The sequence below is a fragment of the Artemia franciscana genome, chromosome 16 (genome assembly GCF_032884065.1).
Source record: "Artemia franciscana chromosome 16, ASM3288406v1, whole genome shotgun sequence".
Taxonomy (NCBI): Eukaryota; Metazoa; Arthropoda; class Branchiopoda; order Anostraca; family Artemiidae; genus Artemia; species Artemia franciscana.
This window is the reverse complement of record NC_088878.1, coordinates 19,420,824-19,446,923: the sequence shown is the minus strand read 5'-3', so window position 1 is coordinate 19,446,923 and position 26,100 is coordinate 19,420,824. Positions and strand designations below refer to the sequence as shown.

Sequence of the window (26,100 nt, the reverse complement as noted above, 5' to 3'; positions counted from 1 at the left end):
AAAACTAAAAAACGAATGTATATACAGACCGGGACACCGGGATACAAATGACGACCGGGAACCGGGACACAGGGAATATAAATGACGACCGGGACACAGGGACACAACTACAACGGGGACACCGGGGGAAACAGGGGGATGTAAATGACGACCGGGACACCGGGACAGGGAATGGTCGATTAGCAATCACCATCAACAAAGCTCAAGGGCAATCATTAGAATCATGAGGTATAGATCTGAATACAGATTGTTTTCCCATGGACCATTATATGTTGCATGTTCAAGAGTCGGTAAACCTGACAATCTATTTATATGCAAAGACAATGGGACAGCAAAGAATGTTGTATATTCGCAAGTTTTACGTAGTTAAAACCATATATATATATATCTATCTATATTCACAGGTGGGACATAGGGACACAACTACAATGGCGCGTAACTATTATGGCGCGTAACGACTTACGCGCGCGGGGGGGCTTGGGGGGGGGCGCGAAGCGCCCCCACCAACTAGGTGTTGGGGTGGCGCGAAGCGCCACCCCAACAGCTAGTATATATATAAAAATAAGTTGTCTGTGTGTGGATCTGTGGATGGATCAGGTGACGTCATGGTTGTTCGCATATGACGTCTGAATTATTTCACACTAATACAAAAGAAGAAAAAAACTAAAAAAGGTAAAAACTACAAAAAAAAACTAAAAAGAAAAAAAACTAAAAAAGCTAAAAAACTAAAAAAAAACTAAAAAAAAGGTAAAAATCTAATAACTAAAAAAAACTGAAAAAAATAAAAAAAGGCAAAAACGACAAAAAAAATAAAAACTAATAAAAAAACTAAAAAAGCTAAAAAACTAAAAAACTAAAAAAAGGTAAAAAACTAAAAAAAACTAAAAACTAAAAAAGAAAAAAACTAAAAAAAGGAAAAAACTGAAAAATAAAAGAGAAAAAGAAAACTAAAAAAATATGAATAAATATATATAAAAATAAGTTGTTTGTGGGTTATGTCTGTCTGTCTGTCTGTCGAGTGACGTCGTGTTATAATATATCGACACGACGTCGAGTGACGTCGTGTAATATAAAAAATATAAATATAAATATAATATAAATTAGCAATCAACAAAGCACCGAGACACAAATGACGACCGGGACACAGGGAGTATAAATGACGACCAGGACATAAGTAAAAAAAAAACTAAAAAAACTAAAAAAATGGTAAAAACTACAAAAAAACTAAAAACTAATAAAAAAACTAAAAAATCTAAAAATCTAAATAAACTAAAAAAGAAAAAAAAGAAAAAAGGAAAAAAATAAAGGAGAAAAACAAAACTAAAAAACGAATGTATATACAGACCGGGACACCGGGATACAAATGACGACCGGGACACAGGGAATATAAATGACGACCGGGACACAGGGACACAACTACAATGGGGACGCCGGGGGGCACAGGGGGATATAAATGACGACCGGGACACCGGGACACAAGGAATATAAATGACGCCCGGGACACTCAAAGAGAAATCACAGACTGGAACACCGGGACACAAATGACGACCGGGACACAGGGAATATAAATGACGACCGGGACACAGGGACATAACTACAAAGGGGACGCCGGGGTGCACAGGGGGATATATAAATGACGATGGCGACTCAGGGAATGGTCGATTAGCAATCACCATCAACAAAGCTCAAGGGCAATCATTAGAATCATGAGGTATAGATCTGAATACGGATTGTTTTCCCATGGACCATTATATGTTGCATGTTCAAGAGTCGGTAAACCTGACAATCTATTTATATGCACAGACAATGGGACAGCAAAGAATGTTGTATATTCGCAAGTTTTACGTAGTTAAAAACATATATATATATATATATATATATATATATATATATATATATATATATATATATATATATATATATATATATATATATATATATATATATATATATATATATATATATATATATCTATATTCACAGGTGGGACATATGGACACAACTACAATGGCGCGTAACTAATATGGCGCGTAACGACTTACGCGCGCGGGGGGGCTTGGGGGGGGCGCGAAGCGCCCCCACCAACTAGGTGTTGGGGTGGCGCGAAGCGCCACCCCAACAGCTAGTATATATATATATATATATATTATATATATATATATATATATATATATATATATATATATATATATATATATATATATATATATATATATATCACAGGTGGGACACAGGGACACAACTACAATGTCGTGTAACTAATATGGCGCGTAATGACTTACGCGCGCGGGGGGATTGGGGGGGGGGCGAAGCGCCCCCATCAACTAGGTTTCGGGGTGGCGCGAAGCGCCACCCCAACAGCTTGTTATATATATATATATATATATATATATATATATATATATATATATATATATATATATATATATATATATATATATATATATATATATATATATAGATATATATATATATATATATTCTCACATGGTACATTGTTATTCTATACAGTCACTGAAAAATCCTGCCGAGAAATAGCGAGAGGAAAATTCATGTGAAACTAATCCGTTTTTTTGCGTTGCTTCTCAGTTTTTTGTACGTGCTTTATTTCTCATAGAATTAATAACAAAACAACTGATCCAAAAACCACAATCTACTTTTAGACATCCTGTTTTGTTTCTCTTTATCCAAGTTACTTGTCAATGATAAAAATCAACGGCGTCTTATATCTAGCTGATTATCATCAATTGTATTTAAGATACGCTTGGTAATATATTGTAGTTACATTTGGGTTTTCGTAAAATTGAACCCCAACAATATTCACCTAGCCCAACCAGGGGAGGATCGGGACTTGTATGATATACCCCCCCCCCCTGCATCTCAAGAAGAAGTTAGGTTAATCCTAATAAAATATACTGAAGTATGATAAAAAAGTAATACTTCAGAAAGAAATTTGGGCTACATATTTTCACATTAGGGGGGGGGGGCTGTAAAGTACAGCGGGTCTGCATGCATGATGTTTTAGCTACAATTATTCTGATATTATGAAGTAAGAATTGTTTTCTGACTTCAAACTGTACCAAATACTTTGCCCCCCCCCCTCTACTGTGTAAATATATAGCCCAAATTATGTAATTCCCATCTATTCTGCCAATTCCTTTTGTCTTTTCTTACGCTAAGTTGAAAGTAGCAAAAAAAAAAAAAACGGTTTACAGTGGGTCAATGCATGAGCAACTTAAGATACAGGGGGTATATCATGCAAGTACCGCAGATCTAGAGCAACATCGTGGGGGAGGGCAATGTGGTAAGGGTGCCAATAAACAAGGTCTTGGGGGACAATAATTGACCAAATTAACAAATTTATTTTAAAAAGAGTGAAAACAGAAAAAAAACAAGGAATGAAGGCTTTAGCGAAATCTTGGGGCCCGGGGTCCCCAGGCCCACCTGGATCCGCCAGTGAACGTAATCTCATCCTACAACGAAACTTAGTCCATCCAAAACTTACACCAGTAAAATTTAATTTGACGTAATACAACCACACAAAATTTAACCAATGTTACTCATCCAACCTCGAATTCAATTTGACAGTTCTACTCAACCAGAACAAAATTCAACTCTCACAAATCTTTGCCCTCAGAAAATTCAACAGATGCAGAACGGAAGCAATACTCAACGCAGAATTCAGCCCACGCAAAAGTCAATCAAACAATCAAATTACTTTTTAAATTCTATTTGTTTATACTCCTCTCCCATTTTCCAGCAATTCCTCAATATATCATTTATTTAAAATTTCCCAAGGGTTTTTTTTCCGACAAATAAATTGTGTCCGAGTTTATTTTGTGGGGATTGGGTTTTCTCAGGTCTAATCTTAGGGTGGTTGGCGTTTACCCCTGGGCGATCCCTCCCCGGAAGATACCCCCCCCGTGTAAAATACTCCTGGTAAATAGCCCCCTCCCGTGGGAAATAAGCCTTTCCAAATTTGAGAATTTCTTTTGAGTTTTATTTTATTTTTTTTATTTCCGTAAGGGGAAGGAATTTTGGTACTTGTGTAATGCGCCACTCACTTAAGTTTACGATGTGTAAAACTCGAGATCAAACCGGCTTTTTCGCTACTTTCTTCGTTACTTTAGAAACAAATTTCGGCTATAAATTTGAACATTTGGCGGGGGGGGGGTAAGTATAGCGGGTCTGTACGCAAAATTTGTTAGATATTCTGCATATTATGAAGAAAGAATTGTTTTCTGATTTCAAACTGTCCAACTAATTTACCACCCTTAGGCTATGTGCAAATATATAGCCCAAATTATATATTCTGTCACTTGTCTTTGTCTTGTCTCGCGTGAAGCTGAAAAAAAAGCTAACGAAGAAACCGGTTTATTCTCGAGTTTTACATAGCGTAAACTTGAGTTAGTGGCGCATAACACACAAGTACCAAAATTTCTTTACGGAAATAAAAAAAAACTCTAATAAAATTCTTAAATCTGAAGTTCTATTTTTCACGGGGGGAGGGGTATTTTCCGAGGGGGTTATTTTCGTCGGGGGGAGAGGATGATTTCCGTGGGATGGGGGGTAATCGCCGGGGGGGGGGGTAAACGCTTCGAACCTATTTTTACTGGGTTAAGTTTTGTCTGGGTTTAATTGTGCGTGTGTGGAACTCTGCTGAGTTGTGTTTTGCGATCCTAAATTTCGTCGAGTTGTGTTTTGTCATCCTAAATTTCGTCGAGTTGTGTTTTGCCATCCTAAATTTCGTCGAGTTGTGTTTTTCCTGTATTCAAGTATTCTCGGCTGAACTTTTCGTAGGTAGATTTTTATAAGCATTGTTTTGTGTGTATTGTGCTTTGAAGCCTTATTTTTGCATTATCTTACTGACCACTAAAGGACGTCAACATAGGGAAATGGCGGGAACAAACATACATAGCCTGAGTCCAAAAGAGCCCCCTCTTCTGGCTCGGATTACAACAATATATTGACAATGTTGGAAGTGCATATGCCGTAGAGTTGACTCAAAGAGTGGCGGCGTTATGTTACATTTTAGCCGGTCGATTAAACTTGTCCGGTTTGCGTTCCAATACTTTGCATTTTTTTTTTATCCTGTGTCGTTTTCAAGATGAATAAATGGCTTATAGCTGTCTTTTTTTTTTTCGTTCAGTTTGTCCCAACCAATTGTAAATAAAGAGTGGCGTGTGCTAATACGAACAAAAACTCTAAAAAAAGAAGGGATTTGGCAACAATATATACATAAAAAGAAAAAAAAATTTACGATTTCCAAGTAAAGAGTGATTAGTGCTAATACAAACCAAAACTCTAAAAACAGAATTTGGCAACAATGTGCACATAATGAGGATGTGTTTTTTTTTATCGTGATTCCGAGCAAGCAATTTTTCTTAAGTTGAAAGTCACCCATAAAAAGTTACGAGCCCGAGGCAATTTGCTTAATTTTAGAAAGATGTGTAAGACATTACCAAAAAGGAGATATCACCAAGACTGATTGTATCAAAATATCTGATCTAAAATTTTGGAAGGGGCTCATTCTAATAGAAAATTAAAAGTCCTAATACCCTTTCAAAGTAAAAAAAAAGATGTCACGCCACAGAAAAGTGGCGTTTCTGCCATTTTGCGGTGCAAAATAACCATTTTGGCCCAAAGAGGGTCAAAATGCTTTCAAGTGAAAATTCTGAAATAACCAACCTATTCAGATTTACTGTAAAGTTGTATATTTGACCATCCAGCTACAGAAGTCAACAAATGCCACATGGTGGCGCGTTCGTTTCTAAAGACACGGTTAACAATGTTTTTTTTTTTTTTTCAAGCGTCTATTAACTGAATTGATACATTTAAGGCTTCACAAATTTATGCAGAGAAGTATATAACATGCCAACAATTGAGTTTTTTGTTTACCGTTTTTTTTGTACGTTGAGGAGGGCTTAATGTGCATGAAGCCACATTGTATCTTTTCTCCACACATTACAAAAATTTTTGAGATACAAATTTCCAAGATGTTGGTGAGACGTTCTTCTGGAAAGTATGGAAGGAGAGGTGGAGAGAGGGGTAGGGAGAAGGTACCACCTAATCTCCCCTAATCGTGAAAAAAAAAATTGTGGACCAAGTCTGCATTATGAGTGCTGCAGGGTAACAGCTTCTCGTTTACTGCATATAGATTTTAATTGTAATATAAAAGACCAAATTCATGTGCTTACCTTCATAGAAGATGGAGGGGTGGGGGCCTACCTTATAGAAGTGATTTCCCTTTCATAAAAGCCCTTCGAAAAGCGCAATAATGATGACCGCCAAATTCACTAGGATTATATCTGACCCCCTCCTCCCCCAGGGAATATTTAAAAGGACACCCTCTTTCAAGGTTGATTCTCATTTTTGAACATCTGTTATAATAACATTAAACTTAAATGATGGGGCTGAAGGGTTTGGGTTGGCAGCCTCCTTGGCGGTTATAAGAGCTTCGGATCAAACAGTTCGTAGCAATAATCTGTAAGTAAAGACCGACCTTGTCAAAAGAAACCCGAAAACTTTGAAAAAATTGAATTTCATATACAATCAATATAAAACATTATAATTTTTTATTTTGCTCATCAAATTTATCAGTACAACGATACAAAATGAAAAATAGTCGGAAAATGTATGAACGCCCCCGAAAAGGGCGCAATCTTGACGAAAATTATTCAATGAAACCAGCATAAATCAGGGCCTTGAAAGTAGTCTCCAAAAAATCTAAAATTTAGCTTTTTTGCAAGAAGGACAGTAAAGCATGCGTGTCTGTGTTTTCCCCAGCCATGATTTAATCGAACAAGTACTCGTTGCTTATCGAAAGAAGGCTCATGCAAACGAAAATTCAAAGATTTTTTTCTCCTTTTATCTAACAAAAGAGATCAGGCCACATCAAAGTGCCGATTTCTGGCAGTTTCTTCCATAGAATAAAATTTTACCTTACAGGTTCGAAATAATGTCCAACTGAAATTCTTAGATGGCCAATCGGCCTACAACTATGGAAAGGATATTTAACATAAAGAAAGAAAATGACCAAAAATGAGGCTTTTAAATGCTAAATGAAAATACTGAAGAAAACACAGAAAGCGAATATTTCGAGAGAACAACCCCCTCTCTTCTTCAGCGCGAACAAAATAATATGATCAAGGAAAAAACAAGCGCGGATGGTACAACAAAACCTATGAAAAATAAGCCAACAAATTAAATAAAAGACCAAAATTAAAAGCAAATATCTAACAAACAATAAAGTGAGTTATTCGCCAATATCCGCGATTTCACAAAATCTAAACAAATATGAAGTGTCATCGACGGATACTAACGAATTACTAAGAAATAAAAGAAAAAATTCATTCAGTCAAACAAACAAAGCAGCAACTGAATAAATTGGAGAACTAGGTCACCTGATTTCTGATTTTAATCAATGTGTTTCTTGCGGGTACCCTTTGAGGCCTAAGCGGCTGATGATGTAACTGATTATGTGATTGGAGAAGTGGTTCAACGTTTATTTCAGGGAATAAAAAGGTATCGGCTTCTCTTTTGAGAAAACCAAAATACGACTCATTCTTTATGTTATGGCAGGCCAATGTGGTTTAAGAAATTAAAAAGAATATTTATTTAGCCCTTCAGTTTTAAAGACCATACTGGTGTTTAGTATAACATCTGTCCCTATGCATGCACCTTGCTTATGAAACAAGAGCTCATATGGCACTTGTGACGAGGTTTGAAGAGCCAAGAGTTTCTTCCCACCAAGTTTCGTTACGATCTCTCCACTCTAAGCGTTTTCCAAGATTTCCGGTTTCCCCCTCTAACTCCCACGAATTTCACTGGATCGAGTCGGGATTTGAAATAAGAGCTCTGAGGCACGAAACCCTTTTAAATATCAAATTTCATTAATTTCTGATAACCCGTTCGTAAGTTAAAAATACCTAATTTTTTCCAATTTTTCCGAATTAACCGTCCTGTCACTCCCCCTCCCCCCACCAGCTCCCCCAAAGAGAGCAGATCCGGTGGGTTTATGTCAATAACGTATCTAGAACATGTGCTTATTCTTCCCACCAAGTTTCATCCCGATATCCACACTTTAAGCGTTTTCTAAGATTTCCGGTTTCTCCCTCCAACTCCCTCAATGCAAATGGATCCGGTCAGGATTTAAAATAAGACCTCTGAGAGACGAGGTCCTTCTAAATATCAAATTTTACTAAGATCTAATCACCTGTTCGTAAGTTCAAAATACCTCATTTTTTCTAGTTTTCCCGAATTAGCACCTCTCCCTACTTCTCCAAAGAGAGCAGATATAGTCCGGTTATGTCAATCACGTATCGTAATTTCTGTCGGTCCGTCTGTCCCGGTTTTGCTAGTTTGGGCACTTCCAGATAAGCTAGGACGATGAAATTGGGTATGTGTATCAGAGACCAGACCAGATTAAATTAGAAATAGTCTTTTCCCCAATTTGACTATCTGAGGGGGGAGAGTCGGGGGACGGTTAATTCGGAAAAATTAGAAAAAATGTGGTATTTTTAACTTCCAAACGGGTGATCGGATCTTAACGAAATCTTATATTTAGAAGGATATTGTGTCTCAGAGTTCTTATTTTAAATTCCGACCGAATCTGCTGACATTAGGGGGATTTGGTGGGGGAAACTTGAAATCTTGGAAAACGCTTAGAGTGGAGAGATCGGGATGAAACTTGATGGAAAATAAGCACAAGTCCTAGATACGTGATTGACATAACCCGAACGGTTTCGTTCTCTTTGGGGAAGTTGGGGGGGGGGGGTAATTCGGAAAAATTAGAAAAATAAGGTATTTTGACTTATGAACGAGTGATCGGATGATCACTCGTTCAGACCTCCTATTTTAAATTCCGACTGGATCCAGTGTCATTAGGGGAGTTGGGGGGAGGCAACCGGAAATCGTCGAAAATGCTTAGAGTGGAAAGATCGGGATGAAACTTGGCGGGAAGATTAAGCACAAGTCTTAGATATGTGATTGGCTTAACCGGATCTGCTCTCTTTAGGGGAGTTCATCTCAATGAAATTTGATATTTAGAAGGACTTCGTAACTCACATCTCTGATTTTAAGCCCGACCGGATCCAGTGTCATTGGGGGGAGTTGGGGGGCCGGAAATCTTGGAAAACGTTTAGAGTGGAGAGATCGGTATGGCACTTGGTGGGAAGATTAAGCACAAGTCCTAGATACGTGATTGATATAACAGGACCGGATCCGCTCTCTTTGGGGAGTTGGGGGGGGGGGAATTTGCTAGTTTGGGTCCTTCCAGATAAGCTAGGACGCTGAAAGTCGGCAGGCGTACCAGGGACCAAACTAGATTAAATTATAAATAGTCTCTTCCCCGATTCGACCATCTGGTGGGAGTGAGCGAACAAGGTACTTGAGAAGAATTTTATTTGTCCATAAAACAAATGATAGTTCTTCTTAAGAATGGCTGGTGGTTTAGGGGCATGATTCTCGCTTAGGGTGCGAGAGGTCTCGGGTTCGAATCGCGGACCATCCCAATTTTCACATAAAGAAGATCCGAAACTAGATATGTGATCAATATAGTGATCGCCGAAATTTGGCAGGCGTATGAGGGACCCGACCAAATTAATTAGAAATAGTCGCTTCCCCGATTTGACCGTCTGAGGGGGAGTGGAAGACGGTTAATTCGAAAAAAATAGAAAAAATGAAGTATTTTTAACTTACGAACGGGTTATCGGATCTTAATGATAATTCATATTTAGAATTAGATTGTGTCTCAGAGCTTTTATGTTAAATCCCGACCGGATCCGCTTACATTGGGGGGAGTTGGAGGGGGAAACCGGAAATCTTGGAAAACGCTTAGAGTGGAGAGATCGTAGTGAAACTTGGTGGGAAGAAGCTCTAGGCTCTTCCAACCTCGTCACAAGTGCAATATGAGCTCTTGTTCAATTGTGGGGAGGTTACTTAAGGCTTCAGATGTACGTTTTTAAGCCCATATTTTAAGTTTCCCGGAGATGCTTCATATGAATAATATGAAAATTAAGATAAACATGGATTTAACTTTTGACTCCCTTCATTTGGAAGAATGTACTTACGGATATATATTCTTCTGTCTATATTCCGAAGCCTCCAAAATAGGTGCTTAGTAGTGAAAGTTCTAGCTGTGCTGAAATTATTGAATCTGTATTGGTTTTGGCGTATTCCTTGTATATATATAAAAAAAAAGAAAAAAAAATGTCAGGAAAAAACAGCTTCGGGTTGTGAGTTGTGAATATTAATAATATTTCCTAATACTTATGAATTCTGTTATAGTATCTAGAGCCAGCCTTTTCAGACTGGGCTAATTAAACAGTGAAACGTAAATTTTTTAGGTTCATACAGTAGGGTACATTGCAGGAATAAAAATAAGAAATGATTCTCTAAAATAAGTTTTGGAACATATCTAAGATTGCTGGTGATGCCAAGACGTGAAAGTAAATCCATAAAAAAGAATACTAATAAAATAAAAATATTGTATTTTACTTTGTAATTAAAGCGGAGGCTATTCGGAAGAAGTAACCGGGGTCAAGTTTCCTCTGAGGGACTATTGATCGAAATTTTCAGAATATGCGCAAAAAAAACACCATCTATGGAAATAGGGCCCAAAAAAGACGTGTGTGTAGGGTGAAGGGGGGACTTTGAACCCACTTCTCCCGCAACTTCTTGATACTTTCGCAATATTCTAGCCCTGTCGGTCAACCATCCACGGCCAATTAAAAGCAGGTCGCACCCGAATAGGGTGGTAGGATGTCGTAAGGAACCTCAGGTGCAAGACCGTATGCAGGATTTTTCGGGATAGGGGAGGGGTTCTACACAAAAAAGCCTTATAAAAGGCATAAAACATTTGTTTATATTTATTTTTGTTACGTTTTTACGAGTCGGGAAAACATTTCGGAGGGGGATGTAAAACTCCCTACCCCCTGGATACGCCCTTGCTTAGTGGCTTGGTGCTTCGGTAAGCTATTAGTACTAGTATTGTTATTCCAAATACTATTTTTTGTATTTTTTTCCGCGTAATTTGCCTTTTGTTTTATTTAAGCCTCAACTGGCTTTCTGATAAGGTGATTACCTCAATTTTATTCACTTTAGCATTCAACTCTTGGTCTTTATATATATTTGTGGGAACATAACGGTTTTTAAACTAAGAATCGATCCACTATGGCAGGGTTAACAAAGGCACATACACGGGAATTCATTTTGATTTCTTCAAATCAAAAAGCTACAAAAACAAGTATATTGTGCAAAACCATTAGGAGCTGTAGATAAATCCTGAAATTATATTCGATCAAGTAATGGATCATTGACCTCCCTGCATAAGTGCAGGGTTTACATATAACTATCCAAACTTCCTTGCCTATGTCAGGGGCGGATCTAGGGAAAAATCTTGGGAGGAAATATGACAAGGGCGCCAATGAGCAAAATCTTGATGGGTCTAATGTGACAAGGACGCCAATAATTGACCAAATTGACAAATTTATTCTTAAAAAAGAGTAAAAAAAAGGAATGAGGGCGCTAGGAAAAATCTTGGGTGGACAGGGTCCCCCTGTCCCCCTGGATCCGCCACTGCCTTATGTACGTATCTGGTACAATATATGTGCCGAGGCAACTCATGTTGAAACTTAAAATTCCATAGATGATCAAAAGGACTTAGGGCCAAACATTCAGTTCCAGAGCCTGGGACTGTGTGTCTAAATTGTATATGAAGCAACGAGGGCCCTTAGGGGTGCTCCATCTCTACAGTCTGTATTAATATGTTTTCTTTGTTTTTTTACAAAATAGGTTCCACAAGCTTGTTTAACTAGACTTCTACGCCTCGACACGGCTGTGTGGCCAGATGCAATTCTAAGCATGTTGCTAGACATGTGCGTGAAAACTGCTGAGGTATTCCCTCCTCCCCACAATCACTTGCTTTAACCAAAGAATATAGCTTTTGTGTCTGATACCGCCTCAAATATTACTGAGCTTGACTTTTGTCTACGCGAAGTGCCCAAGTACCTAAAATTTTTATTTTAACATATTTTACAATATATTATAACAATGTGAACACTATTTTTAAACTATTACATTGAAACATATCTTTTATTCCAGGGCGACAGTGTCATATCCGACATCTTCAATGCTTCAATAGCTCAGCCACTATCTCCAGCATCTACATTAACGAGGAAAAGAAAGCCGAGAGTAGTCATACCAAGGCAAGAATATTAGTATTAATTTCTAATATTGGGAAACACTTGAATATGCCTGTTGATTTTCTTGATGCCTTATTAAGTATGCCCAATAGCACCTTCGTAGAGAATTCCAATCTGATCTTGCACAAAAAATTATAGTAACATGGACTGTATGATAACTTATTGCGCATTCAACATCTGAAAATAAGTTGAAAATCAGAAATATTGACCAATGCTAACTCTGTAAATCAAACAGTTCAAGATAACAAATTGTAATTAAGGAGCGACTCGGCCCAATAGTAACCGAAGCTCTAAAAAGAAAACCGATTACAGTTTGTACATCAAGAAGATTTGGTTTTTTATGCTGATTCTAAATATATAAAATTTAATAAATTTAAGTTTATCCGTCAAAAGCTGAGAGGCTGAGAAAATTTGCCTGATTTTCAAAAAAGGGGGGAAAGGACCCTAAAGCATCGAGGGATCTTAAAATAATAATATCAGCTTCAGCATAACAGAGAACCCCAACGTAGTGTTTAGAGGTTTCAAGCTCCTATCAACAAAATGTGGAATTTTGTTTTTTACCATAAAGAAGATCACGAAAGCATGTTTATTTGTGGTTTTTCCTCAGAGGTTATCGTATCGAACTAACGGTCTTAGATGGTCGGGAGACGGCTCATTCAAACGGAAAATAATAGTTCAAGTGCCATTTTGAGTGACAAAAAGATTGGAGAGTGACAAACCCCCCTCCCATGCCCATTTTTCCCTAAAGACATCACATCTAAATTTTGACACAGTCATTTTGTTCAGCATAGTTTAAAAGTCCAATAACTATGGTTTTGGAGATGAAATGATCGCACCTCCAATGTCACCTGGAAAAAAGACTTTGAGCTATGCAATTTTTCCAGCGTTTGCATACTGTATTTTTTATTGGAAAATATACGAACAGTTTTTGGGGGGAACTCTGCGGAAGGGGGGGGGGTCATCCAAGGGGAGAATTTTCCATGGAGTGGAATTTTTTCCTAAAAAAATTTTTGGGAGGAAGTTTTAACAGGGATAATTTGCTAGAATTCTTGCTTTCTCTATGACCCCTGAATTTTTTACGTGGAGAGAATGTTCCCCGGAAATTTTCAGGTTTTTTTTTGAATTGGAATTGTCTGGAAGGATTTTTTCGTTGGGTGGATTTTCTGGTAAAATTATTCCATGATGGAGTTTATTTCTCACATGATTTGAAAAACAATCAAAAATTAAGTGAAAACTAAGTTTCTTTCAAGTAAAAGTAAGAAGAATTTTCCGGGAGATTTGTCTGTAGGAAATTTTTCCGGGGAATATTCAGAAAAGAGAAAATTGTCCGAGGAAAACTTTCTAGGGGGATTTTATGCTGGAGGAATATTCTATGGGTGATTTTTCTATGGATTTCCCAGTACTATTTGAAAAATGATCCGACATCAAATAAAAAGGTCAAGTTTTTTTCAATTGAAACTAAGGAGCAACATTAAAACTTAAAACGAACAGAACTTCTTAAGATGGTGCTGCCACCTCTTTAATTCCTCACTCCTTGCCTTAAAGTTTGACGTTCAAAGTTTTGTCCCAATCCTTTAAGAACGACTCCTTAAACTCAAGAGCCGTTTCACTAGAATAAGAAGCTTTCTTAAAGTGTAAAAAAAAACTTCTGAATAAAGAGGGAGACACTGAGGAGAGGGAAACCCCCCTCATAGATGTAATAATTTCTGTTTTTTCGAGTTTCAATGCTGCTATTTGCTTTCAATTGAAAACACTTATTTTGTTTTTATTTAATGGCGTATAAATAGAGGGATGAAGTACATGAACACCATCTATTAATAGAAGTTACAGATTCTAACTCAACGTCTTCCCTTGTCATCTTTGAATGTTTGTGCCAGCAAACTGTAGGTTAAATTTGATTTTATTCAACTTAAACACACAAAAATTTACAGAGTTGTGTACAGAAATGTATAGAGATTATGTATTCTTCCAGTAGCTTACATGATTTAGTGCCTCATGCTTTGCCTTCTTTATTCGCAATCTTGACATGTAACAGTGGCTGATTATATCGAAACAGGTGGCCGAATATGTAGAAAACAGGTGCCTCACTTTTTTCCATCGTGTGTATGGGACACAACGTAAATATTTTTAGAATTTTTATCGCTTCCAGATTCTAACTTAAAAATAGTGTCAGCACGTTCTTAAAATTTCTATAAGGATTTTGAGATGCCCCCCCCCTCCAAATGAAATTTCTGAGGGCTTGATTGATAAGATGAATTCTTTTGTGTATAACTTCTAAAATAAGGAAGTTCATAATGAAAGTACTCATGGGTTCGTACAATGGAAGTATCTCAAGCTAGTATCCTTCTCGGCTGACGTCGTTCTGATATCCTTGTTGTTGCAGACAATTGTTTAGAATTTTTGTGCCAAGAAGTGGCAACTATATTAAGTCTGAGAATGATTAGACAAACTTTATGTTTTACTGCTGCTCATTATTTTGTGTTGTGAAACACGAAAAACAAAAATTTTGAGAATTCAAATAAGAAGGCGCGTAGCCAAGTGCAAGTAAACATTATAGTTGGCCTACTTCAAATAGAATCTCCAAAAGCTATGTTTTAGCAATGAAAATTCCTTTTTTTGAATGAAAATGCAAAAAAAAGTATTTTTGAAAATGTAAGGGAGCAAAAACGCAAGGGGGAAGCAAAGTAACCTGCTTCCCCTCTTGACGCTTCTGACGCAAATTTGAACTTATTCAATTACTCTTCGGATGAATATTGCCTGTATAAACATTACTGAGAAAAAAAATGAAATAGAGTTTAAAATCATCAGCATAATCTTAAGTTCAGGAAAGTTTTCCTCCCCATTTGATTCCGTGTTCTCCCATTGTCTTTCCTGGACCAAGTCCATCAAAATAATCCATATAAAGGGGGACAGAACACAACCCTGCTTAACTCCTGATTTACTACGAAACCTACTGCTAACCTCATTTCCTACCTTACCGCAGCAATGTTATTCTCTTACATAGCGCTAATCACTTGAATGTTTTTGTCTTGTATACCATACAAGGATAAGACCTTTGCTAAAGCTCTTCTGTCAAGATAATCGAATATTTGCTCATAATCTATAAAACTTAGGACCAAAGGTATTCGATAGCTCAGACAGTTTTCAATTATTAACCTAAGAGTAAAATTTAGTCAACATATCCTCTACCCTTTCTAAAGCAGCACTGTTCTTCTCATATAACTCTACCTACTCTATCTCTCAGTCTCAGCTGATTTTACTTCAAAGAGCCTGCTATAACACCCTGAGTAGAATTTTTTTTTAACCTACTGTGTAAATTCTTATTGACTTCTTATCGCATGAGCCTGTTTCAATTTGTGACCAAACCTCTAGCTAAATGTCATTTTCTTAGTTCCCCTTGGACAAGTTTTTTTTTTTTCAAAGAAGTTGTCCTATATCTGGCTCTCGATTTATAACAGACTTATTATCTTATCAAAAAGGCCTTTTAAAATATGGATTGATTTTAAAGGGTAACTGAGCATACAAAAATTGATACTAAACAAACCAGAAAATCGTTGCCAATCTCTCAAACTGGAAACTAGTGAAAAAACAAGAAAGCTGAGAGATTAGCTGTGATGATTAGGAATTAAAACAATTGTGCCATAAACGAAATAGCAGTTTTCTGTTTATAGCTGGCATAACTTCTCCCACAATTGTTTTGCCTTTAGCAGTTTTGATCATATTATTTATTCGTAAGCTTACGGAAATAACTAGAAGTTAATGAGTAGACAAGACGAACTATGAGACAGGAATTATGAAACAGGTAAAAAGGTTCTTACTTCAGCGTTAAAATCAAACTTTTTCACTTATTTAGTGCGTTATCATAACGAATTTTATTCGTGTCAGTTTTTTCAGGACTCTGTTTTTTGCTTTGGGTCTACGCTTTTGGCGTTGTTAAATTTGTATAGCAAAAATTGTGAAACTTAAAATTGACAGAAGTAAAGGAAGCACTACCAAACGCTAAACACAAAACACAAATTTTATTCGTGTCAATTTTTTCAGGACTCTAGTTTTTGCTTTTGGTCTACGCTTTTGGCGTTATTAAATTTGTATAACAAAAATTCTGAAACATAAAATTGACAGAAGAAAAGGAAGCACATCTAAACGTACTGTCTAGTGACGGGCGGATCAAAATTGTTTTATGCCAAGTAGAAGTGCCAAAATACCGTAGAAACTGTAATACACAATACAAATACCAGAACCAAGCTTTTGCCGCTACGTTGTGTTGCTTTGCATGTTTCCTATTTTCTGCTACTGTAATTGAGAAATTTTTCACTTGAAAAGGAGAAATACAAAGAATTCTGGAAGGCAGGCTTTTATAAAATAAAGTAAACTGGTTTTTGCAATCTTGTTGTCAAATACAAAGTGGTGAAGGTGGTCCATAGGTATCGGGGTCATTTTAAAAATAAAAAACACAAGTATCGCTATTTTGAATCAGTGAACTTGTGCATGTGCAGATATGGCAGGCATTGGAATCTCTACCAGAAGTGCTAAATTCGAAGCAGAAGGATCGTGAAACTGTCTTTGATTGAATGGAAGCATCTGTATAACGTCACTTTCAAATAATCATAGAGTTTTCCATTGACGTCAAGTTACTTAAAGGCAAAGTGTGATTTTATGCCTGTAGTCGAAGCGTCACGAACAGCCAATGAAAATCACTTTTTGTCGAGTTAAACCGGAATTTTGCGACCCTACTAGTTTGAATTTGACACTTCTGGTACAGTTTCTAATGCCCGCCATAGATGCATATTTACATTCTATTGCTCCAAATGACAAAATAGCGGTACTTGGGTGTTGCACAAGTGAGACTTGCGGACTACCAAGAATACCACTTTGAATGCCATGACAGTCGTGTTTAATTTGGTTGATTTATCGCCGCAGTATAAATGTATATATAAGAATATATATTATTTTCGTATATATATATATATATATATATATATATATATATCTATATATATATATATATATATATATATATATATATATATATATATATATATATATATATATATATATATATATATATATATATATATATATATATATATATATATATATATATATATATATATATATATATATATATATATATATATATAATATATATATATATATATATATATATATATATATATATATATATATATATATATATATATATATATATATATATATATATATATATATATATATATATATATATATATATATATATATATATATATATATATATATATATATATATATATATATATATATATATATATATATATATATATATATATATATATATATATATATATATATATATATATATATATATATATATATATATATATATATATATATATATATATATATATATATATATATATATATATATATATATATATATATATATATATATATATATATATATATATATATATATATATATATATATATATATATATATATATATATATATATATATATATATATATATATATATATATATATATATATATATATATATATATATATATATATATATTATGCTGTGCTTATCGCACTTCAGCTCGAAATGCTATGATGGTGCTAGTTTTACATGTTAAAAAAATTCGGGTTTTTGGGTTATCTTTTTTTTTCCTGTGTTTTGTTCAATCTTTTTATTAGACTATTATGTTTTTTTTTTCATAAACCGTTTCTTTGATGATTTTTTTTAGAGTATTTTTGTAACTTATTATGCTTATGTTTTGTACTTTTTAATTTTGTGGGAGACAAATTAGAATTTGTTTTGAACCAATTCTATTGTTATATTCATCTTTGTTAAACACTAATCAACAAGAAAATTTTAATCTAATTTTGCGTTACAAAAGTGCTTAGCGGCAACACTTGCTAGACTTTTTATTAAAAGTGAGAAAAGGTGAGAGGGGAATTTCCCGTGAAAAAACAGAAAAAAAATATATAAAAAAGGATAAATCAAAATTCTGACATAAGGATTAGACTAAACATCTTAAAATATGTTGTTTTTTCATTCTTCTTCTTGTTAAACGGCAAGTACATTTTTGAAAAGTATTCATAAAAGAGTCGTTATAGCCTACACATTGTTCTCCAAAACTTTAAGAAATTTAAAATTTGAGCATCTATGCAAATTTATATTAAATTTTGCCATAGTTACAAAAAACATATAAAACGAGAAGAACCATACTTCCTCATCGATTGAAGTTTCTCTTTATTATAGGTTTTATTTTCCACATGGCCGATTTTCTGACCCCAATGCCATCGAAAAATCTCTGGAGGGGATAAAATGTCGGCTCAATCAAGCGGATATCCAACATGTTAGTATGGAAAATCTTCGAGAAGTCACAAAACTAATGAATATCCCTATCTTTTGGAAAATACCTTTGTTTAAGGCGTGCTTTGGAAATGTGGATGGACCCATGCCCGTGAATGATCTTTTAGCGTATTGGAAAAGGTAAATTAGTGGATTCCGTGTTCTACTTTTTGAAGTTGATTATTTAAAAATAAAAAGACGGTTAAACAACAAAATGAAATAGAACGAACATACAATATCTTGCACTAAAACACCAGAGAACACAGAAATACTTAACACACGTATATTTTTAGACTGCATAATGGTTCAACATCTTCAGTGTCAAGGGTAGAAGAAGCTACTACTACTACTAACAACTCACCTCAGCACCAAGCCGCCTGAGGTCAACACAGCTACGCACACTCCTCCTCAATCCAAGTCTACTCAAAGCCTCCCTCTTTACACCCTCCCAGGAAGTTCTCATTTCCTTTAAATCTTTCTTTATGACATCCTTTCCCGCCCTAAACGAGGACGACTGGTTTCCGTTTAACCCTAGACGGTTGGTCGAAAGGATAATCTTTGGCAATCTGCCATCCTTCATCCACAGAACCTGCCCTAGCCGTCTCAATCTTTTTTTCGTTATAGCCCTAGAAAGCGGGATTGAATCACATTTTTCATACAGTCTACTGTTTGAAATACAGTCATTTAGTGGGGTACCCAGAACAATCCGCAGGCAATTTCTCTGAGACACATCTAGTAAATCTTCATCCGCTTTTCGGAGCGCCCATGCTTCAGAGCCATATTTGACCGTTGTCATCACTCTACCTTTCAATATTCTAATCTAGATAATCATACTTAACGAAATATAATAGACACAGTAAAAAGGGATTTATCTTATACGCATTATTATTGTTTTTTTTCCGTCAGGGTTATAATAGGTAACTGACGGTCGTAGAAAGCCTTGGAACGGCTCAGTTTATCACGAATTCTGAGTTCTATCGATTTTTTCTTATAACGGCTGAATTCAGTTGAACGAGAACCTGCCACCCCTTCAACGCCCCATGTGTTACTGAAACGGTCAAAGTCAAGCGGACTAAAATTGTAAGATAGCCATTCTTTTAGAACGGTCAATATGTCTAAAAACACCTATATGAGCTATATGAAAAGTGCAGCTCCAAAACAAGAAGTTTGAAACCAAAAGACGTTTAGTGAATATTAAGCAAATGTTGTTTATCTTGACCAAAGTTTGAATGCCAGTGTTTCTGGGCTTGCTGAATCCAAATCTGAGGCTAATATTTCAATATAGAAATCTAAAATCCAAAGATATTAATTATGAATTTCGTAAGTTGTGTAATGTCATACCTTGTTGAAATCAGTGTTACGATTGGAGCCATAATCCAAGCCATTTGGTCCGTGCTCTTTCCAAACCTTCGCCCCATCTTCGTACGTATGAGCATGCCATTGCCCTTTCGAATCACCTGTATTTCAGGGAATATTTAGGAAATGGTCAAACATGATTAATTGTTCATCATAATAGTTCATCAAGATCGTAGGATAACTGTTCTTATTCATAATATATGTAGCACATATAGCGTAAATTGCGCTGGACATCTAGCAAAAATTACATTTTTTAAAGTTTCTAAGTTTGGTGATTACAAAACTGAGGGTAATATTCCAATATAGGCGTCATGTACATATACAAAAATGGTGGGTTTATACAAATGGCTTACATCCAGATCATGCGTGTATTTTCGTTCTTAATTATTTAAACACCCAAAGTGAGGCCCTTTTGCCCGTGTCCCCTCCAGCTCGAGCTTCCACGCTTAACTTCACATATGTTCTCAAGTTTATTAAGCGAAGGGATTATCAAGAGAACGGTCCTGAAGTATTAAATGCTAATAATTAAAAATGATCAAGAACTCTGTATACTCCTAAGACAAACTCTATGAACTCTATGAACTCTCCTAAGTCAAACAACACTAAATACATTTCAAAAATTCTGAAGGGGCTGTTGATTAGAAGTGTGATGCTTATTATGCCGTAAAAGCGTTCAAGTCAAAATACGATAAGTGCAAACTATCAATGAGGATTTGTTGCATCTTATTGGAATCAGAATAATGAATGAATGTAGGCTCAAAGTTGTACTCTTAGTTTTTTGCCCCTTCAGTCCCCCCTCGCCAATCACCTCAATTTTCACATACATAAATATGGTGTACCTCTTTTAGTCCATGGTCACTCGGTGATTTTTTAGTGAACATTCTCAAATGATTGAAACCTGATTATTGAGCGAAATGACCGTCCTAAATAAAAAAAAAAACGCTAGGTATGTATGCGACAAATGGATATTCAATTTCGGCTAAACTTTGTATATATATATATATATATATATATATCATGAAAAGAGAAATCACCAATGCAACAGCACAAACACAAAAAAAAAAAAAAAAAAAAAAAAAAGAGAGACAGAAGGAGAAAAGGAAGACTGTTTTCCTAAATTAGTGATTAATATAGACCAGCACTTGAATGAGGCCTTAACCCTACTCATCCATACAATCACATAGGTCAAACAGCATAGCCACACACAATCAACCATAAATAATAATCCATGGACAGGCAGTCATGTCGTCAATAAGTATAAGTCGTCATTTACCAAATAATAGAAAAAATAATATAGACAAATGATTCAGAGGCAACACCCAACATAAGGGCTCATCAGGAGAATACACTGGCCTATATAGGGTTTCGCCACTCTAATATATTATATTGCAATTTAGACTTCCACAATCAAAAATGCTAAGTATGCCTATATTTTTCACAAATAGCGGAGGTATTATACCTAATTAGAATTAGAGTCATGCAAGAAGTTTCAATGTGTATGATTTGAGTGTCTAAAATGGGGTCTTGGGGCTCTACGTCCTCCAATAACCCTCTTCCCCCGAACATTAGCCATATAGCCATTTGTACTTCTTTCGACTCGTAACTGTTAAAGGACTATTTGAATAATTTTCTAAATAATTAAAATTTAGCCGTTAAAAATGTACAGATCACAGAATGACTATCCTAAATCGTAACACACCAAATGAATATTTTGTATGTTGTTTGATTTTACCAAAGGTAAATATTTAAGAATTCCTGGGCTTCCTGATTACAAAACTAAGGCTAAATAGCAATTTAGACGTCCAAAATCAAAACAAATTATTACATATAAAAAAATGTAGGCATAATCAAATTTGTGAAATTGAAGTCATAGATTATTGTTCCGTATGATTCGAAGAACGAAAGTAAAGCATAAAATGCGCTTGATTTCTACCCGAAATTGCATTCTAGGGTTTTTGAGCTAGCTGATTACAAATGTGAGAATTCTTGCATCAGAAAAAATCAAAACCAAACAAATAAGTAAATATTACAGAAACATTGTTGCATTTAATGGTAATAATCTTCAAATATACACATAAATATACGAGATTCATAACAACTAAAATAGAATATTTTATCCTATTCTCGACCTCAGTTCTATTGTTGATGATTAGCGCAACAGACAGTTGTTACAAGCTCTGTCACCATTAAATTTGGTAGTTTATAAGTGATTTGTCTGAAAACAAGGTACCGTTAGCCAACTTTACCAAATAAGTATTCTCTCTTTTGAAAATTTTCACTCGATTCAATCTATTAGACAATAAAACACCTTGTGCTTGTTACTGTCATAAGAGAAAAATGAATGTGAAACAAACTATATAGACCCGAAACTTCTGAATGAGAACAGCAAAAGAGCTGTCGCTGCGAATTCGCTTACTCATTGTTCGGTAATGTTTTCAAAGCTTCTTTTGCCTACTGATTAAGCTAAGTAAAATACAAGCATGTACTCTATTAACTATAATGACCGAAAAAAGCAAAAAACCTAAGCAAAAAAAAAGCAAAAGCAAAAGAAAAAAGCAAAAAAAAAAACAAATCTAACGTATTTAAATTTATATTCAGTAAACCAAAGCCTTATCTAGAAGGAGAAGGGCTGTCGGGTTTGAACCTCGCCCCCCTAAAAATGAGCAAAAATCGCGGATACACCCTTCCAGTAAACTCTTACTCGTCTTATTGTCTTTTAAAGCTTCCAGCTTTGTCCCCCCCCCACACCAAGTCAAATAAAATTGTCTTCAATCAGTCTTTTTTTTTTAGAAAGTTTGGGGCACAAACGTACATAAGTGCACAGCGTCACCGTGCACCTAGTTCAAGAAACGTGTGTTACGATAAGGACCTCTTTCTTTGTCATACCTGCCTATATTACTTGTTTTGGCAGTAAAAGATACAGAATTATCATAACATTATTATCCCATTTAAATTGGTTATTTATCTAACATGGTGGGTTTTACGCTTAGTCAGGATTTAGCTGGTCATTTTTACACAGAACCAAGACATATTTTGTTTTTGCCCTGTATCATGACTTACCTTGCTTCTTTCGCAAAAAAAAAAAAAAAGAGTCTGCAGTTTAGACTTAGCTTATTTTTGTGATGAGAGGGGAAATCCTTGAATGATTTCACAAGATGTAAAATACTTACCTTTTTTTCGGAAAATCTGGCGGTGAGAGGGCGCGTTTTGAGAAATCATGGGCCCACCTTGGACCTTTAATCTTGAAAATGTTAATTTCTTACATATCTCCGGTTATAACAGTGTCCGACATATCACCCATTGCTGCCGAAAAAGAATGTATCTAAGAAAAATGTGTCTATTGCATAATTTAGTACCCTTGCTCGGGGAGCCGCATGGGTAAATGGCTCTCCTGGATATCACGATCACGAGTAAAATTGCTATCAAGAGTAAAATTGCTTTCTTACAGTTTTAATCCAATGTCATTGAGGACTGTGGGGGTGCCCAAGGGGAAAAGGCCACGGATAGGAGGCTGGATGTTCTCGGCAGCTAAAGATCCGATAACTTAAATTCTCAGTTTGCTATTGAGTAACCCTCTCCCCTTTCCCCCAAGTTCTCTGACCTTTTGCTCTATAGAAGTGGCTGAAAAGAATACATAGGAGACATATACATTTACTAAAACATACGTTTAATTTTAAGTCAACGCCATTAGGATTATTTCGAAAGAAAAAACGACAATTAGCTTTGAAAGTATTAGCTTTGAATAGCTTTGAAAGTAAAGGATTTACCATATAAATGAGGGTTGCATTTCTAGTTAATGGATAAAACAAAATCATATTAACATGGAACAATGAGAACGATCAGAAGGAACGTACAAAAATCTTTTTTTTTTCAATTACAAGAAAAAAGTAATGTTTAAAACAAAACGATGAAAAATTACCTTGAACAAGAGTTCTAAGTAATTCACCTGTTGTTCGCACTCATAACGCTAAAGTCCTTGCTTGCACCTTGCTGTAACGCAATGCGAACGCCCTGAAGCAGTTGTATCAAATCCTCAAAGACGCAGAATTTTGTATTCTTAAACAAAATATAAGAAATATTGAATTATTTTCATTTAAATCACCGATAATCATTTGAACACTACTTTTTAGGAAGGAATTCTGGGGGGGGGGCCTCCTGTATAGTTAATTTCAGTATCTCCAAGTTACAAAGTAACTCTTTGCTTGTATCAAAAAAAAGAATGAGCCTTATTAGACACGGGGTAGCTCCTATTGGTTCTGAGGTCTGAAGTCTTTCTTTGAGGTCATTTCAATTTTTTTACAATTGTCCTTCTTAATAAAAACAGATACCAGAAAGAAAATCACTAGTGAAATAAGATTATCACTTACTCACCAAATTTTGTATTACTTGGTAGTTCTCTTCTATCTTTTATCCACTTTTGAAACATTGAACATAACACGTTTATCGGTAGCTATTATAGGTTTGCTGTGAATTTATGCCATAGACTGACAAAAGACACGTTTAGAGTGGGGATGGTAAGTTTATTTTTAGGGGGGTTAAGAAACTCTCAAAAAGTGCGCCTTCAGGCCTCTGTATCGAAATTTTTCTCTAGGATCTCCTACTAATGTTTAGGAGGATCGTACTTAATCGCTGTGTTGTCTTGTATGCGATATGAAGAGTTACTTTATGTAGGCTACTATATAATAGCTGTGATTAATCAGAAATAATACTTGAAAACTTATTGAAAGCATGCGACATCTTTCTTCAGATTCTGTAAGTTTAAGAAATGTTTGAACCCTGGTTCTACTAATATATTAATTCAACCCCACAAGCCAAAGTGAACGAAAAATTATCGCTGATTAGGAAAAACGTAATTTCATCGCGTTAACAGCCCAAAGGAAAGTTCATACCTCCAAACCCATAGAAATATTGGAAAACTCCTGTACACGCGGGACATTTTTTTGGGAAATAAATTGAATTCACTATACCTATTTTTTTTTTCAAACAAGACTCATCTCTTTTTGGTATCATCCTTCTCCAGAATTCTGCTCAGAACTTAATGAAATTGTTGGTTATATGTATCCGCTGCCCCATTGTTTGTGCAATACTCCAGTTTATTATTGATGTTTGCCATTTTCTTTTTAGTGTTATATCAACATACCATGACGAAGCTTCCCAGCTTGTACATATCTTAGTAGCAGCATCAGGTAAAGCAAACAGAAATTATCTTATCCCAGATGATCTTGTACCGATTGTTCAGGATGTTGTCGAAACGCATCCAGGGCTTACCTTTCTGAAAGAAGCCATTGAGTTTCATTCTCGATATGTAAATACGGTTAGTATCAACTAAAGCAAAACTGCTTGAACATCTTTCTTTCAGATTTGGCTAAGTGAGAGAACCCATGGAGAAATAGAGAATTATAAAAAGAGAGAGAGAAAGAGTTTGTCAAAAAATTTATCAATATATAATAGAACTACCACCAAGAACCAGTTTGGCTCAAAGGAGGAGATAGCTAGCTAAGTGAAATCAAAATAGAAAAACAAAACTAGCAAAGGCCACCAATAAGCTAGAATTAGACAAATTTCTGTGTAGATACTAATTTTGTTCAGATAGGGAGTGTGCTGTTGGAGTTTGCACAGTTGGACAGTTCTGCAAAAAATTCTGTGGGTAAGGAGTTGATTGGTTATGAGTTTCGGAGAATTATCTGTGTAATCGGGAACAATGGGTTTAATTTAGCGTGTCTTTTGTTCCCTTAACAAAGCATGATAAAAAAAAGTACACTTTTATTATGGTTAATTCCTGAATGACTATCATTTATCAAATTATTCGAGAATTTTAAATTGCTTTTTTCAATTATGTAAAATACGTATTTAATTGTTTTACCAATCAAACTGCTAGATCTGCAATAATATGTGTCACAAAAATTTTCCTTTATCGGGGGAATACTGGCAGTTTTGCAATCGCGACTTGCCAAGCAAATTAGAAAATACCAAACCAAAATACTCATAACTTTAAACAATCTGAATTCATAAGGAGTTGAGCAAAATGTTTTGATACTATTTTACTCTGGAAAATTAATAGGATTATATTTTAAAGATGATTTTTGCCACCAACTGTAACTATTATTGAATTTACGGAAATTCATAAAAATTCAGAAGCTTCACCCATTGGATTCGTTCTATAAAGAATTCTATTAAGATTTA

At 35.3% G+C, this 26,100-nt stretch overlaps 1 protein-coding gene and 1 long non-coding RNA gene across 7 annotated transcripts in view; one reads left to right on the top strand and one right to left on the bottom strand.

Moving 5' to 3' along the window:
- LOC136037180 (serine/threonine-protein phosphatase 2A regulatory subunit B'' subunit alpha-like) overlaps nucleotides 1–26,100 on the top strand; it is a 317,624-nt gene that overhangs the window by 274,554 nt on the left and 16,970 nt on the right. For all 6 annotated transcript variants that reach the window (XM_065719733.1, XM_065719732.1, XM_065719735.1 and 3 more), the window contains 3 exons: nucleotides 12,103–12,206; nucleotides 18,469–18,702; nucleotides 25,042–25,231. In XM_065719733.1, the coding sequence (XP_065575805.1) occupies nucleotides 12,103–12,206; nucleotides 18,469–18,702; nucleotides 25,042–25,231 (528 nt within the window). The remainder of the gene's footprint in view (nucleotides 1–12,102; nucleotides 12,207–18,468; nucleotides 18,703–25,041; nucleotides 25,232–26,100) is intronic.
- Nucleotides 12,201–25,046, bottom strand: LOC136037183 (uncharacterized). The gene is made up of 3 exons (XR_010619879.1): nucleotides 23,837–25,046; nucleotides 19,903–20,018; nucleotides 12,201–12,380 (listed from the first exon to the last, which is right to left on the bottom strand). It is a non-coding gene; the product is annotated as an uncharacterized LOC136037183 (long non-coding RNA).